The sequence below is a fragment of the Antedon mediterranea genome, chromosome 5, assembly GCF_964355755.1.
Source record: "Antedon mediterranea chromosome 5, ecAntMedi1.1, whole genome shotgun sequence".
Taxonomy (NCBI): Eukaryota; Metazoa; Echinodermata; class Crinoidea; order Comatulida; family Antedonidae; genus Antedon; species Antedon mediterranea.
This window is the reverse complement of record NC_092674.1, coordinates 4,563,826-4,582,489: the sequence shown is the minus strand read 5'-3', so window position 1 is coordinate 4,582,489 and position 18,664 is coordinate 4,563,826. Positions and strand designations below refer to the sequence as shown.

Genomic DNA, 18,664 nt, shown 5'->3' with positions numbered 1-18,664 from the left:
CCCCTGAAAAAATATTTTTTTTAAATTTTTGTTGTTGAATTGTTGAATAATGCCATTTTAATGTCACATAAGTTATTTACATTTTTGGTTAAATGTAACTGTTCGTTTTGCCTTTTTATAAGTGAAATCATAATTTATTTTCATGTTTAGTCGCGTGCGTGCAACGCGACTCCACAGCTCACTATGTCGGTAGGTTGATCGGTCCGTCGGTTGGTCGGTAAACACTAACTTGGCTTTGTTTTTTAATGGAAGTGAATAACTTCATTAATACTGCAAAATGGGCTATTCAAATTCTGATTTTAAAAATCTTTATTTTTCATGATTCTGGGGGGACAATATATCTTTAAAGAATGTAAAGAAACTTGTGTTTTCAAATTAATGTTTTGTTCCGATCCATTTAAAGTGTGTTTTATTATTTTATTGTTATATATGTGTATATATTTTGTATGTTAAAGTTCATTAGAAAGATGGACAATCTCCGCAGATGGTGTTTTTCAACTCAATATGCAAATATTGTAGAGCGGGGAAACCGATACGCATCCACCTCCTTCAATTATATAGAATTCAATTTGCCTATGTAAGTATTTGTACTGGCAATTCTACCCAGGTGTGTTGCAAATACTGGATTCGTGTCATTTCGTATCTACTTTATTATCCTTCTAAATCAGTTTTCCTGACGGCAAGAGTAAATTAAATTTTATTGTTGAATGCACTTCTTTTGACTATAATACATTGCAAACTCTGCTGCAGATACATGCAAATTTAATTTCTGCATTTGCACTTGTGATCGCTGCATGTTCGAAATGCCGTTGGCAGTTAAGTTCTCTTTTATCGCTGAGCGCACGTTAAATTATAGGAGCTACATGAGAATGGTGTTTCATGAAGTAAACATTCTTAGAATTTCTTACACCTATAACATTCATGTAAACATAATACATTACCTGACACACAAATGATGTTGACGTCTCGTTCCCTCTTGGCCATGGATGCAAAAGACTAAGCGTGCACCACCGACAGTAACTTGACCAATCATGAAGCGATGGATCATCCCAACTGTCGCTTGTGATTGGTAAACTCACTTGCGTTACTACATCGTCGTTGCTTTGCGTTAAAATTAAAAAAAATGCGTTACATCAACATTTGAAGCAGGCTTGGTCAATCATGAGTCGCTAAAGATAATATGGTGTTCCATATACCTTATCGTGCTTTTTATAGATGTTTCATCACTATTTATAATATTTGCTATGAGTGTAATTATAATAACTAGAGGGTGAGCTCGCTTCGCTCGCTCCCCCTCTAGGAAGTGTAGACGATGGTTCTCGGAATGATAATGTTCTCCTTATACGTTTTCTGTCGGTTACCATTATTGAAAATGCTTGACATTCGTAAAACTAAACTACTTTGTTTCACAGTGTTTTAGATGATTAATAACATTTTAAAGTATAGTTTTTATTGTTTGGTAGGGCCCTTTGGGGAGGCGGAGGTCATTTGAGGGAGGTGCTTATTCGAGGGATATATGTTAAATTTTTTAGTTTTAATAATATGGTAACATTTATAATCAAATGAAATCCTCTAATACAGTAGATATGAAAAGTGGTAAAAAAGAATTACAAATGTGGGGGGGGGGGGGGGGTTATTATTCAAAGTGATGTTTTATTGGAGAGGCGTTTATTCAAATGAATACCATCCTAATAATTATTAATACATTATTTAATTTAATCATCTTTTGAAACTGCCCTAACAGAGTGGGCCCAAGAAAGAAGACATTACGGCTTGCAACATGGGCAGACATGTCGGTCCTAACGGGACACAGGAAGATAGCCTACAGTTATTCCTGCAAGCTTCCTCAATAAAACTCAGCTATCGGGATTTCACTCGAAAAATGTCTTATCATCAAATCTCCCTATGTAATTTTATATTTAATTTGATCTTTATTAATTTGCAGTATAATTTAACTACTGTACCTTCACACACGCGTGGTATGTTTTAAAATAAACAAAAAACTGAAATGGCTATGACTAATGGCCAACTTAAGCTGCATTCCTACTATCTGATTTTTTTTTCGTCTTCCAAAGGGACACTGTATTGATTGATGGAAAGTGCCTGTTTCCAGTCACCTTTAGGGTCAAATCTATTATTTTAACTGCTCCCTTGTGTTTAAAAGAGAGAAAATATTTAAAACCAGGTCGTTGTAAGGTGAACTTATCTTAAACCCGGAAATTACTTTGACCGGGAAGAATTGAAATTGAGAGGAAAATCTAATGTTGAAATCATAAATGTTGTTAAAAAACTCTTTATAACATCTTCCTAAGATAAAAATATGGAACAATAGCGTCGGCGTGAACACTAATGTTATCAAATCTACGTTTCGCGGTACATCTCGGATAGATAAGGTAGGTATCCAAGGCGGAGATTTGTACCGAAGTTTTTGCATTGTGCTCGCCTATGTCAGAATTAACCATAATTTATATATAGATACCTTCTATTATTATATTATTCTACCATACATACATCCAATTTGTGTTTCAATACCAACTCAATTTTAAGTATAGAAACTATGAAACATTTTCCAATATTGAAATAATTGCATACAAGTTTTATAACAAAAGTGACTCATCAGTTTAGTTATGCTTACGGGAAAAGCAGTCACCTTAACTAAAATATGAACATTATGTCGCGTTTGTGACCGACAATTAACTTCGAGCGTGATCGTTATTGGATATTATCTAAGATATCTAATAGTGCGAAGCACAGGTGTCCGAGAGTGCAATTTATTACTCATGAGTGCGATATGTTGGCCTGGTTGTGTTGTAGGCCTAATAAGATTTCCACGTAGATGTATAGACAAACCTAGCAGGCAAACCGGTAAAGCACGTAGACAACATTGTATAAGCGACTCACACGAAAATAACTAAAATCGAGCCTAATACTAATATTGAAAACCAAGAAATGTCAAACGGATATGTCCAGTGATGCAAACGGATTTATTAATACATACTGCTGGCTAAATTTGATGATTGGAAAGGATGTCACTCGGCCGATAAGATAAATTACCTATTTATCTTTGAAGTAGTTTTGGACATAAATGGATTTTATATAATTTAAAAGAAATCTAGGTTTTATCGGTAACTGAGATATTCACCGTGCTCTACGTTATGTACGATTTGAATAAAATGGAAATAATTTGTAGCATTTGTGAAGGATTTCGATTAATTCAGGTAGCATTGACAACGGATTTTGTGAAGGTCACATGGTTTACCGAGAACACTGATGATGGACGTATGGTTCTGTAGATGAAGTTTTTTTTTTCTGTATTGAAAAAAATTACCGGTGTTTTTATTCAGCTTGGATATTACCATTTCATTTATAGAAGTCGAAAAAACACCCAAAACGGATCACAACCAAAAACAGCACTGAAAACTCTAGAAGAAGACCAGTAATTTCCCGTGAATATGCAATGCACGCCTTTGCAGATAATTAAGCGTTTTCACAGGCCTATAATACCAGAAGAAGAAAGAAACTTAAAGACAGCGTCGAAGAAGTAAAAAAAAAGAATATTTCTCGTGAAAACCTTTACGGACTTGAGCGGTCTAAGATTAATTTGTTTTGGTATTTAGACAGAAAAGTGTTGTGATGTATTTGGAGATTATCTTTCCTGTTGACTCTCGGTTCGATTTTACCTGAGGCAGGTGGCGTTCTGTTTTGATGCTGCTGCAGCTAACTAATCATAATTTACTTCCAGCAACACACGACTATACCTTATAATCATACCATTCAGCAGTTCTGTTCTCTAATTAAGCATAGCGCCTATACCTGTCATCTTCATGAATAATGTGTATATTATTTATTTAATATGTTCCGGTGAATTTAAACCATATTTTCTGGAAGATTTTCTGTACTTTTTTCCACTTTCTCTACGATGGATGCATTTGTTCGTGCCATTTACGTGAGATATTTTACGCGAGTAGTATGATTTAATATGGTTTTTGGGGCGGTTAAAGTGTATCAAACTATTGTTGTTTTAAAGCTTTAAAACAGAGGAATAAACATGGAGGCACCGGAATATCCTCCCGAGGTGGACGATGAATACAGAAGGTAAGATATTAATATCATAAGCCTCCTAAAGCTAGCCTACTAGCGCTAGACTTTTACTAATGATTTTAGGGTGCGTGTGCTTTTTAAAGTACAATTTTGTTGGATGATGGTCACTTCGTACAGCTTCTCTAAGCTTCCGTAATCTTTATATAAACATCTAGTATAGGCCTTGGTATATTGTTAGGCCAACTATTATATGATATCTTGTTTAGACTATACTTCTAAAGCTTTGTCTACACTATCAAACTTTATTTGTCAAAAAAGTTTGATGTGCCCATATATAGTAGTGCTGTGCTTAAATATGGTAGTGATATGACATCATCATGTCCATATATGGGCACATCACTTTTTTAAAATTAAATGGCAAGATAATAACATTTTAAAATAGGTTTAAACCAGATGACACAATCAATCACATGACCCAAAATATCGTAAATTGAAAGAGGAGTAGGACAATCATCGTAACTTTGATCATATACAGTATTATGTATTAATTTGTAGTTTTGGGATTTTTTATAGTTTGAAGTGCCCAGTCCGGCTGTAAACTAATAAGCAGTAGTTACGGTAGAGTCGACATAATTAAGTTTGGACTCATTTGTGTGGTTCGGAGAAAGCGAGTACATTAGTGAAAAAGAGCATGAAAATGTACTTTGGAATTAGTGCCTTTTGGCGATGTACACTATTTATTGCTCCCAGAAAAGTCCATCCTTTCCGTATACCTTTATGATTTTTGGATCGAATAATTATTAAAACATGTTATTACTCCATGTTAACCAACGTGTTTTGTGTATTACGCGTAGAATAATGATAATGTTATTGACGATATAAGTCTGTATGTATATTTTGGAAACACCTGCAGTGGATATTTTCCGGATTACAATTATAGATATTTGGTATAATAGGAGTGGATCTAGAGTGCTTTATCGACCGGAATTTCCTGTTCGACCCTCCAATATCATGGCTGTTATTTATTTATTGCTGTATTTTGTTTGTTAACACTTTCAATACCACAGTACAGTCACGGATATACATTAAAGCAAAAACATAACAAAAATATAAAAAAAAATAAATTATGAAATAGTAAAAATTAAAATGTAAAAAGGGAAAGACAGTTTTTGAGGAATTGCAATATATTCTGTCCGTAGTATGTGTTGGTTTGCATAATATCAGAAACTGATTTTAAATAAGTGAATATTTAATTCACTTAAGTTAATTAATAAATATAAAATTTGAATAAGCGTAAAACCAAAGTAGCACACTGTGCATTAAATTAGTGATTTTATTTATTTTTATTTATTTTATTTTATGTCTTTAGGCACTGTGGCCAAGGATTACCAATAGTGAATTAATCACTGTCCTATCAGATAGGTGGTAATCCCCCTGATACAGAGGCTATTGTGTGAACCAGTTCACCGGGGTAACCCCCTACTCTTTTTCGAATAATGAACTGGGTTCTTTAAAGTACACACAGGTTATAACTGTGTACACTGGACCTACGGTTTATAGTCCTTATCCGAGAAGACTTGTTCCACCACCAGAACTAGGAGCGAGTCGGCCTCGAACCCTTGCCGATGTTGTTGTTGGCTCTTTAGGTACGATAAACGGCGCCCCTGCCTTAACCGCTCGGCCATATGACTCGCTCTGATATGATTCACCTGATTTCGTATTTGTAGTCTCAACAATTGTTCTTTAAAGCTTTGGTGCCGACTCTAGGACGTACCGCAGTACGCGAGGACATACACGCAACGCGAGCACATACACGCAACGCGAGCACATACACGCAACACGAGCACATACACGTAACACGAGGACGTACACGCAACGCGAGGACGTCCACGCAACGCGGGCAATTTGACCAATCAGAAGCCAAGAACTTTGCTTGTGATTGTTCAGATTACTTGCGTTGGGCCTACGGCGTTGCGTCATAGCGGGAACCATGCTTTATTTCAACCTACGTACTACCAACCAGGTAATGTTATTATAAACCTCCTTTTGAAGCGTGGTTCACAGCTTTTCTATCTTTTATGTAATCTAAACATTGTGTAATTAGAATAGATGTATCATGTTTGTGTCATGTGCAACAATACCCCGAACTAATTCCCAATAATCGAATAATCATTACATGTAACATGTCGGGCTGAACTGTAAAATGATAACAAAACATTCATAATGACTCATTATGCTCAATCTGGAATATAATGCATGTATATCTGTGTAATGGTTTAAGGCTGTGTTTTAATGTGCTTGAATTAATACCATAGGCAAGTTCATAATAATATAAATGCTGTGTGCATTTATGGCTGTTGAATATCTGATTTGGCATTTATAACCTAAATACACCAATCGCCTACGCAATGTATGATATATCATAATGCTATTTTATTTTATTGTGTTTTGCTATTTTTACCTTACTTTATCACCGTGTAACCAGCTACTTCGTGATTGGCCATCGTCATAGCAACACCATATACATATTGTATTATTATCATTATTATTATTATCATGTCTAAGAAGAAAGTATATATGCGAAAAATTGTTTAAATAATTTTAAAATATTACACATGCGCATCTTTAAAACCATCATCATCATCATCATCATTATCGTCATCATCATCATCGTCATCATCATCATCATCGGCATCATCATCATCATCGTCATCATCGGCATCATCATCATCATCATCGGCATCATCGGCATCATCATCATCATCATCATTATCATTATCATCATCATAATCATCGGCATCATCATCATCATCATCATCATCGTCATCATCATCATCGGCATCATCATCATCATCGGCATCATCATCGTCACCATCATCATCATCGTCATCATCATCATCGTCATCATAATGTCACCATAATATTTGCATCATTATCACTATCATTTTCGTCATTATCATCAACTAATTATCGTCGTTTTCATTACCAACATCATTATATTATCACTGCTATAGAATAATTATCATCATCATTATCACCATCATTATCATCATCATTATCACCATCATTATCATCCTCATTATCGCCATCATTATCATCATCATTATCATCATCATTATCATTATCATCATCATTATCATCATCATTATCACCATCATTATTATCATCATTATCATCATCATCATCATCACCATTATTATTATCATCATCATTATCATCATCATCATTATTATTATCATCACCACTATCATTATTAGTATCACCATCATCATCATCATCATTATTATTATCATTATTATTATCACCATCATTATTATCCTCATTATCACCATTATTATTATCACCATCATTATCATCATTATTATCACCATTGTTATTATCACCATCATTATTATCCTCATTATCACCATTATTATCACCATCATTATCATCATTATTATCACCATTGTTATTATCACCATCATTATCATCATTGTTACCATTGAACTTTTTAGCATCATCTTACATATCATCTTCATCAATTGTATCGCCATCGTTACGTCAAACAAACAGTGGAATCCGATTCAAAATCATTAGTAGAAGCATATCACCTCTCTGTAAACAATATATAAATCTGAACGCTACAACAACACAATTTGTTGGACACTCCTTGAGATTTAATTACCAAATAGACGGAACCGCTGCTCTTTTAATATTTCCGTACTTTAGTTACCTAGGTTGCTATACTGATAGTATTGTGGTATTGAATTCTACGTTATCAAATCTAGCGGCAATAAACAGCCTATCCGTTTCAAGTCTGCTACTACAATATTTAATTCACATGTTTTACTGTTTAAGCCTCATGGTGTACATTGCTTTTTTTTCTTTTTTGCCAAATTTTTTTTGCAAGTCAGCTAATGCAAAAGTGCTGAACTTTACTTTACATTGAACCATTACTAAGCCTGGTTCCGACTATAGAGATGCAAAGCAAGGACGTAGACGCAACGCAAGTTGACCAATGACAAGCAAAAGTTCGAATAATTTATCTTATGTGATTGGTCAAGTCACTTACGTTGCGCGTACGTTCTTGCTTTGCATCTCTAGTCTAAGCATTGATTCATGGTTCTTGTATAACAGTTTGTCCTTTTATTTCATATCATTAGGGCTGTTTGTCTTACCGACTTTACTGTTGAATATAATGCGCTAATATTTAAGCGCAACCATCGCGTCGTGATTGGTCAACTTTCATTGCGCTTACGTCCTTGCGTTGGAACCCTCCTGGGTTTTATTCATAACTGCCGTGTTCTGTCGTACTTTGTTTAAGAGGTTGTATTCATATCAGTTTTATTAGTGTTTTAGTAATGAATGTTTTCTGCATCGTATTGTTCCTATAGTTTCCGAGCGGTTAAGGCAGGGCGCCGTTTACCGACCGTACCTAAAGAGCCAACAATATCGGCATGGATTTGTTGCCGACTCTATCCTATTCTGAAGCTATAGACTATAAACCGTGTACACAGTTTTGTTAATTATCATGTCATATTTCCATTGCGTTATTATTGATGTTCGTTTTAATGTATTTTAGAGTTATAGACCTTCAAGATATAATATGCCGTGGATGCGAGCAAGCCTGTCCGATTAGAGCACCGAACGTTTTAAAATTAAAAGTGTGAATTTTTAAAAGTGTCGATTTGGGAATTTCACTCTATATTTCTCTTTCATCGTTGGTTGTACGATTACATTTGCTATACGCAAAGATATAAATTAAGTTAGCAATGGGTAGACATAAACATAAGATTTAATCTCATCAGCACTTAAAGTGCAGCGTGTCGTTTGCGTTGACCTTTTTGTAAAGGTAAATCATTAATACCCTTCTGTAATATCATTACGATATTGGCAATAAGATTTAATTGTTTAACGCGCGTGGATTAATAAAATGACGTTTAACAAATGTATTTATTATCTATGTCAAAATAGAATGAATGGAGTAAACAAAGGTATAAAAAGATATATCTATTTAAATTGTCCTTCATTTAATCTTTTATTTCGGAATATCTGGTTCATAGAAAATAGAAAATTACATATAAATGAATTAAAAATAAACAAGACTAATTGATATGACGTCGTGAGGTAATTTCCCGATTGATCGTAGTCAAAACGGTACTGGGTTTGGTCTACTAGCGTTCCTGCTCCCAACCAGTACATCCATTCATAGAAGCCTTAATGAAGTAAGCCTACCTGGTGGTGGCCATAGACAAGACACCACAAAGACGTTATTATCTGAACAAAATATTAATGTTACTATCATTAATATTTTTAATATGATTATTACACGTTTATGTTATAGTGACTGTTTATCCGAACCGTAAGCCAGGGCAGATGGTAAACTTTATTCATATCATCCTAATTGTGCGCATCCCGAGCTATCCGTCCGGCGTATATTACAATAATGAACAAGGCCATATACATGCCTGCAGTCGCGTGCTCAAGTTAGTGTTTACCGACCGAACGACAGCAGGAGCTGTAGAGACTAAAAATGAAAATTAACGTTTTCAGTTTAGAAACTTTCTGTGGTATAAAACGTCAAAGAATCGTAGGAATTATTTTTAAAGATAGTAGCTTTTATGTGAAACCTCTATGATATGATGATGATATTAAAAACTCTTTATTAAAATATGTGTAAAAACCCCTTTAATTGCATACTTGAAAAAATTCTTTTGATTGTGATGTGTAATCTCTGCGACATAATGTGACAACATTGTTTGTATATAAATTAATATAGTGTAACATTTTATTTATATATTTGATGATATGTAAGTTGGGAAATTGGTAGACAGGCCTATTTAACAAAAGTATGTGTATCTTATACAAGTCGGACTCATCCAAGATGGTTGTCGACATAATTGGTTTGCTAAGAAGGGTCACGTAAAGGTCATATATTGGTAATCAATTTTGAACCTCCTTTTCTCGTTACTTAATTGAAATGCTTCCTGCGTGATTAATAAAACGAATCATTTACGATTTAAAAAATACCGTAAAAATTATAAAAAATGTAAATTTTTTTTTTCATTATCATTATTAACCATTTCGACCCAATGTATTGTGAATTAAGGCCTCCCCAGGTTGATTCTATATTCTAATTTTGTGGGTAGGCATGAAGTACTAAAATTGGTCAATGGTAGGCTTACTGAGGTTTTGAAGTAGGCCTATCATGCCATAACCGATTCTCGGTATTAAAAAATGTAATTTAAAATTCTAATAATACAGCGCCACATGTAACGCATTACAGTATACGACACTGTATTATAGAGTTTGTCTGTGATACTTGACAGAACATGGCATATGTGTTAAAACACAGATACAGTACCTATAATCGTGTGTACCATTACTGGGACATGCAAGTCTGATCCTTTTTTTTTATATTTAAACGAGAATTTAATTAATTTAAAAATTACACATCGCTCTTAAATGTTAATTTTGTACTGATATTTAGTCCATCAACAGCAAATAAATTGCATTTAAATCGGTTACCTATAATCGAACCCTAACCTGAAGTAATTTTATCTTATCTGCATACACAATTTCTTGTCGTTAATTATAAAATCACCATAATTATTCTTAAATATAGGTTATAGAAAATATTGGAATATGATATACATGACAATTGAAACCATTCTCCATTGTATCTCCACAACTGCATTATGTTTAGTGTTATAGGAAAATGATGTAATACAGTGTACACAGTATTACTGTAATATTTTTTAATAATTCGTTTGCAAGTCGATGCGTCCCAGCAATATCACGTGATTATCACACATCGTATGAGATTATACTATCGCAAACCAATAATCAATAATTTTATAATTCAAGTAATGTATATATTACTTGAATATCTATACTGGATTGTATCGATCTACGATGTGAATTGTATCAAAAATAGTTTTTTTTTTAGATTTTTATATATTTTTTTTCAATTTCTTTTTTTTAAATGTTTTTTAATTGAAGGCCTTTTGTAAAAAAAAATCCTCAATCCAGCTTTTTTGGCTGCTATGGATTTTTATTTGCCTAAGTGAATTGTTTTAATGTGTTTTTAAAATATAGATACCGAGATATATATATATATATATATATATATATATATATATATATATATATATATACATTTATATATATATTTTTTAATTGAAGGCCTTTTGTAAAAAAAAATCCTCAATCCAGCTTTTTTGGCTGCTATGGATTTTTATTTGCCTAAGTGAATTGTTTTAATGTGTTTTTAAAATATAGATACCGAGATATATATATATATATATATATATATATATATATATATATATATATATATGATTTTTTTTCAGGCCAACTTTATAGATAACATTATTTTTATAATTTAATAATACATATCTATATTATTATAATCGCTATTTCATATTATTGACCTTGTTGTGAGATTTAGATGACGGTGGCAAGAAACGTTTGTTTTATATCGTCTGATCGTCTTTAATCTTCAATAAATTGACAGCAGACGTATTGATTGGCGCGTACACTGTCATGATTGAAATAAAGCTATAACGTCAGAATACGATCGTTATTAATAAATCACTTTGAACGGATATGTTGCCAACTAAATATCACGTTTTTAAATATTATGAATCAGTAACTGTATTTTTTTAGCAGTTTTTTACGCTCAAAATATGTTACGCATGACTCAAAAGCTTATGCGCGCCAATCAATGTTTCACAGACAATGAATTATACCATAAAGATGATATAATATCATATTCTATAGATATTTGAATCAAGAGCAGTTAAGATTATTTATTAGTCGTTTATTCATTTATTTTAATAAACCAAACTGTAAGAGTCGGTGTGGTCGATATGACGACATAGAACCTGTGTACATATGTTGTGTCATTCGTCTTCGCCTGGACGTAAAACCCACTAAAAAAGTGTCGAGGAATCGAGTGAGGACGTCCCAATTTCCCCGCATGCGCACAATGAATTAACATGACGCACCGTAACTAGTTCTTAGGTCCCCGGTCTTCAGAAATCGAAAGCTCACTAATAACAACCAACAGCCGTGAAATTCAATGCAAAACAAAAAAAGTATTTCGAAGAAATACATGCCCTTTGTCCGCCATTTCATCCGGTAGAAATTCAGTGTCACATGACGCCCCTGGACACTTAGTGTCACGCGACGCCCCTGGGCAAAGAAAAAAATTGTCACGAATTATACATGCATTCCTACACGGCTTTTTCTTTGAAAACTGTAAGCTAATTTTTACCTAGGTAGTTTCTAGGCAAACGGTGTGATACAGTGCTTGTGTGTGCCTTGATTTAACAAATTGTTGTTATAGGCCTACTTTAATTAAGTCCCCAACAAATCGGATCCATTTTAATAATTCAAAGTATCTTTTATTCCCCGCCGGTAACCGCCACCTGAGAATGTCATGGACGTATGGAAAGCGATACTTCGCAAGGAACGCTATATTAATAGGAGTAAATTAGTAATTTTAAAAATCTATAATCCATAACAGTATTCGTCCTTGACTATAGTGGAAAATTACGTTTTACTGCAAAAAAACTATGTTTGCGTTGTGACTTTTATTACCATTTAATTTGATAATAACGCAAAAATGAATACATATTAATGCATTTTTAGGTATTTTAGATTCTGTTAAACAAATATTGCCAGCTAGGTATGATTACTTATCTTTTTGTATTACTACAAACTTATATATATTCTTAATTTTTTATATTCCAGCATAGTTCTTTATGTTCGTATACACTTTCGATTTCAACCCTAAAATGTTCTTAAAATTACTTTTAAATGTTGATTTAATGTATATCATTTCGATAAATTTAATTATGTAATCAGTGAATATGATATTCATTTTATCACTAATTTCAGTCTATTTTGAAAATGTTCTTAGTAACTGCCCAAAGTATAATTCAATATTATATTATTATAGATAGTGTACGGTGGTGGTACGGTAGGTTCTACAAATTACAAAATTCCTTCTGCTTTTTTCCCTGTTTGTGTTGATTATGGCTAAATAAAATATATCACAATCAATTATCATAGCTTAAAGGCCTATATGTTTGCAGAATATTATAGATTTATAAGATTAGTTTTGAATCTGATGTTTTTAATGAAAAAAATATGTTCTTCGTCATAACAAGGTAATTAATATTATCATGCCTTACTACAATTACAATTTGTTCATGATTCGGTACCATTGCTAATCCCTTATTTATAAGTTCTGTATTTTATTGATGAAATTATTATAAAATAGTAGTAAGTAAACAACTAAATATTGGGGTTCAACAATTGGAATCTATTTTTTTATTGACATATATTACATTACATTTTAAATGTTATAATGTTAATTGTGTAATTTGTTATTCTCTTTTTTGTGTAAAGCACTCGTGCTGCCTTTGTATATTATATGTCATTGTATTTCTGGTTGTTTATGAGGGTTAAGGTATGTTCAGACTATAATTCTGATTTCGTATCATAACACTGTGTGTGTTCAGATTGTTCTTAATTCAAAAAAGATATCAATTTTTTAATTTAGCCCAGCGACAATTTTATTTAAATGAGAAATTAAATTCGAGATGTTGCTACATGATTGTTCGTTTTCCTTATGCTCGTCATACCTTTATATTGACGTTCCATATGGAACATTTATAATTATGTCAAGCGCGTGCTGAGGTCACTGTGGCCGACGTTGTTTGTTTACACAGGCAAGTAAATGTTGTACTGTAGGCCTATTGATCATAAGTAGGTCTATAATTAGTATTAAGTAAGAGGGTGTTGAACGAATATGAAAGGAATTTTGACATGGATTATATTATCATGCGACGCCTGCATCATAAACTTAACCAGCCATGAACAGGCAGCACATGTGATGCACATATTATAGTGTATTAAGGAATTTGCCTTAATACGGAAAATAATAGCACTAATGTAAAATAGTGATGAAAAAGGAAGACAGAAATGTTATGTACACTGTACTACTGTAAGTATTTGATATTGCTACTCGTCGTAAATTCTTTATAAATTACCAAAGAATCTCATTAATGCTCGACAAATTGTAACATGTATTGATTTACTGAGAAATGATAGATGTGTATGTTATTTAAATAAGGTGAAGGTATAAATCAATTAAACGTTGTTTTCCATTTAGCATACACATGTATATATTTCTACATATCCACGTGTGTACATTTTATAGTTTACGCTTTTACTGCATGCGTTTGTGCCAATTATATGTACTCGTCTCGCACTTGGATATGCACAGCCTAACGTTTACGCGTTTACCGATTAAACAGAGTACGTGTCAACTTTAGTCATGTATAGCGTCAACTTTAAAGCTTGGTTCCCACTAACGATGCAACGTAACGCAATCTACGCAACGTAAACAAATGCCCTTTAATTGTGTTTGCCCCCGCATGCGTGAAATCAAACATGCGACTTAATTGAACTTGAACTTGAACTTGACGTTTGCAGCACTGTTGCGTCGTCGGTTCCCACTTGTGATTACGCAATACAACACTTTGCCTCGATACGTCGCTGGCGTTGCGTTCTAGTGGGAACCACGCTTATCTACGGGTATACAGTATACGGTATATGTAACTAAGACTGTATCTTGGTCTTATACCTCTTCGTACGTTTAAGCGTCTACTTGTTTAGGTGTTTAATCGTGTCGTTATCTACGCTTCTGCATCTATCATGTGATGCATCTGCGTCTAAATGCGTCTAAGCGTTTACCAGAATGTGTTAGTAATCGTGTCACCTTCTTGCATCTAGGCCATCTATGCAGCACGTGTATGTGTATGCCTCTATGTCATGTCTACTTTTTCATGCGTCTACCTTTGACATGTTTATATCTACATGTGTACATCTATGCAGAGAACGTATACAATGTCTGTATACCAGTCCTATACCTGATAGTGTATACTCTAAAGCACTATGTGTACTTAGTAACTGCGTCACATGCAACATTTTTTAGTTAATGATTCATAATAGCGTTTCTAAAATTAGTAAAGCCATTCCCAGCACAATTGTTAGGTAGGTTTTACTGACGTCCCTAGGTCACAATGACAACTATATTGTATACATTATTTCAGTTTGCAGATGCAATAAGCGTATTAAACACTGCGTTTAGCAGGAAATTTGCACAGGTGCTATCAACATTTTCAATAGTGTACTTTTTTATGAGGGGAAAAATATAAGCTCATTACCATAATGACATGTACAGGAGCTGTGGGAGATAATGACTGATGGTATTGCAATACGGTACGCAACCTCGTAGTTATTATTACATATACTTGAATTAAAGGAATTTTGATTGGAAATGGCGTCTAGGCTTTATGCTATTTCGTAGGCCAAAAGATATAGTTTCAGCGAGTCAAATAGGGCCGAGCTGTTAAGGCAGGGGCACCGTTTACCGTACTTAAAGAGCTAACAACATCGGCAGGGTTTGAGACCGAATCGCTCCTACTTCTGGTGGTGGAACAAGTCTTCTCGGATAAGGACTATAAACCGTAGGTCCAGTGTACATAATTATAAATTCGAGTAGGAGTAGCGTTTTACCCCGATGAACTGGTTCACAAAATAGCGCCTGTATCCGGGGGATTATCACCTATCTGGTAGGACACTAATTAATTTACTATTGGTTGGTACATTTCCTAAATACATAAAATAAATACATTGATGGCGTCTAGGCTATGCACCGTTATACTTTGTAGGCCTAAAGATATCGATTTTTACAATGATGTAGGCCTATATTGATAAAAATAGTTTCTGTGGAAGGTAAACTGTGCTAGACTTAGGCCTACTGTGTTGTGTGAGTTTTTTTTAAATCCCTTTAAAACAGCTAAGATTTGGGGGGGAGGGGGAACCTCAACAGCAGCAGGCTCAGTCCTGCAATATGACATGATCTTTTCTTGGTAGTCTCATAGACTAAAAGCCTTTAGAGCTGTGAACAGTGCAGTGTATATATGATGTATTACGATGCCATGGGTAGTTTGAATGTACATTAAGATATTTCCGTCGTAAGGCAATATAATCAAATTAACAACCTACTACGAATCATGAACTTTGTAAAAATGTCTAGGAATTAAGTTGCTTGTATTTCAAAGAACTCTCGTAATTTGTACATTTGTACATGCATTATGACATTAACTAATGTTATAAGAGAAAAATCAAGTTCCATTTTATCGAAAACATTGTGAATACTCCGTAATGTAAATTATACTGTCAGATTTGAATCTCACAGATTCACTAAATGTATGATAATTTGATACTTGAAAAGTGTAAGTAATGTTTTAAAACACATGCTCTAAAACAAACGTTCTAGAATGTTGTCACTTTGATTCAAAGTATCATAGTACGTGGTAATGTTTAAAAATTTTTGGAATTGTGTTTCTTCAATTTGAAATAGTAGAATGTATAATAATGTTTTAATCAAAATTTCTGGAATTTTGTAAAATAAAATACGACGTGTGTTCGAATAGTTTGAAATATGCACCACACGTGTCCTTGTCAGCAAACATTAGATTGGTTCAAATTTCAAAGCTCTGTCCACACTATCAAATTAGTTGTGCCCAAATATGGTAGTGATGGCCAAATATAGTATATGATATGACATCATGTCCATGTATAGGCACATCAAATTTTTTTTTGTCACATATAAGTTTAATAGTGTAGACAGAGCTTTAGTACTATAATGATTACGGTTAATATTATGTCACATCTTACATTAATAGCTAGGATTGTGTACGCGCGCGTCAAATGTATGTCTCTTGGTTGTCACTGAGACCTTTTAAGGGTGGTTTTGTGAGATTCTTATGTAAAAATGGTTTCTATTACAAAACACACGTGAATGATATGAACTGTGTACGGACAGAATGATGACTTATGGGTAAATACACACGACAGTGTTTATATAGACGTAACCTACATACCGCTGATATTCATGTCAAAATCGATATTCATCATACAGACTAGAATTGTCCGAAATTTCTGCTAGTTAAAATTAAATGGTTTTATTACATCAAATTAGACACGCAGAGCGTGCCATACCTGTAATCTGAATACCACTGTTTTGTAATATAAAATTTGGCACAGAGAGCGTGCCATACCTGTAATCAACGTGTAATCTGAATATCACTGTTTTATTTTGAATATCACTGTTTTTTTACATCAAATTTGACACAGGGAGCGTGCCATACCTGTAATCTGAATGACACTCCCGCGTCAGTGAAAAAGTATAATGATTAGGATGAGGAAGTTATTAATGACATAATGATGGTGGCTACGATGAATTGTCATTTGGATAGAAGTTATGATAATAGATAATGTTGATAATGATTGTCATATTTTGTAACCGCAATGGTAGAGGTGATGGCACAAGATGGCTGCCGTTGTAAAATTGATGATTGTGGTGGTGATCAATGATGATTATTTTGTGCTTTTTGGAGTTATTTATAACCTTTATGATAATAATTTATTGTAAACATTAACATTTCATTGTTGTAACAATGGTTATCATAATACCATTGACAGTGTTCATAGAACAACCGAAAGAATTTCCAGGTAGCGTAAGTGAAGGAATTTGGATAACGTCATAGTATAAAGCTGGCAAGTGCTGCCTGGGTGGACAGGAATAAAAGAAAGGGAGCCAGGGTGGAGTCTGAATAAGGTATATATATATAAATAAATAAATATATATATATATATATATATATATATATATATATATATATATATATATATATATATATATATATATATATATATATATATATATATATATATATATATATATATATATATATATATATAGTTTGACGGATCAAACTTAATTATATCATAGAGGAGCAACAATTGCTATAGGTTGTACTATACTATAAAGCTCTGTTTTCAAGTTTGTGAGAAAATGAATCATCAGGTATTTATTATTAATTGGTAGGATCTGGTTAATTTTTTTCTTTAATTCTTTTAATTTCGTTGAATTATCGCTATAACATTGCATAAAAAATATGTTTAAAATACAGTATTTCAAAGAAAAAAAGGTCAGCTTTTAAAATAAAAACACATGCTCAATTTAATTCATCACTTTAAAATGTCAAGTTCAACTGAATTCATTTTATCAAAACATTACATTCTCTTACAAATAATTTAATGTCCTCTTTATAACAGCACGATGGGGACATTCAAAATGGAGGTCGGTTTAGTGTGGTATGGTATTTCGCTTACAGTAATATTATAACATCACTTTAATAGCGATATAGTGTTTATGTTGTCTAAAGCTCTGTCTACACTATGAAACTAGTTTTGAAAAATATGTGATGTGCCCAAAAATGGTGTTGATGTGCCCAAATATGTTAGTGATATGGCGTCATCGTGTCCATGGTCACATCATATTTTGTTGTCACATAAAGTTTGATAGTGTGTAGACAGAGTTTTAGTCTATATCCACCATTTCGTTGTATACTTGCGGTATACTGTAGCTATACCAATACTTGCGGTATACTGTAGCTATACCAATACTTGCGGTATACTGTAGCTATACCAATACTTGCGGTATACTGTAGCTATACCAATACTTGCGGTATACTGTAGCTATACCAATACTTGCGGT

General features: G+C 33.4%; 1 protein-coding gene across 5 annotated transcripts in view; it reads left to right on the top strand.

Annotated features, from left to right (window-relative positions):
* LOC140050089 (short transient receptor potential channel 4-like) overlaps positions 1-18,664 on the top strand; it is a 66,544-nt gene that overhangs the window by 28,624 nt on the left and 19,256 nt on the right. Inside the window, exon 1 of one of the 5 annotated variants that reach the window (XM_072095100.1) lies at positions 2,513-4,095. The exons of 2 other annotated variants lie outside the window; for them this stretch is intronic. In XM_072095100.1, the coding sequence (XP_071951201.1) occupies positions 4,049-4,095 (47 nt within the window). In that variant the 5' untranslated portion in view covers positions 2,513-4,048. Of the gene's footprint in view, positions 1-2,512; positions 4,096-18,664 lie in introns of those variants that run through there. 2 more of the 5 variants (XM_072095103.1, XM_072095104.1) reach the window with 2 other exon arrangements.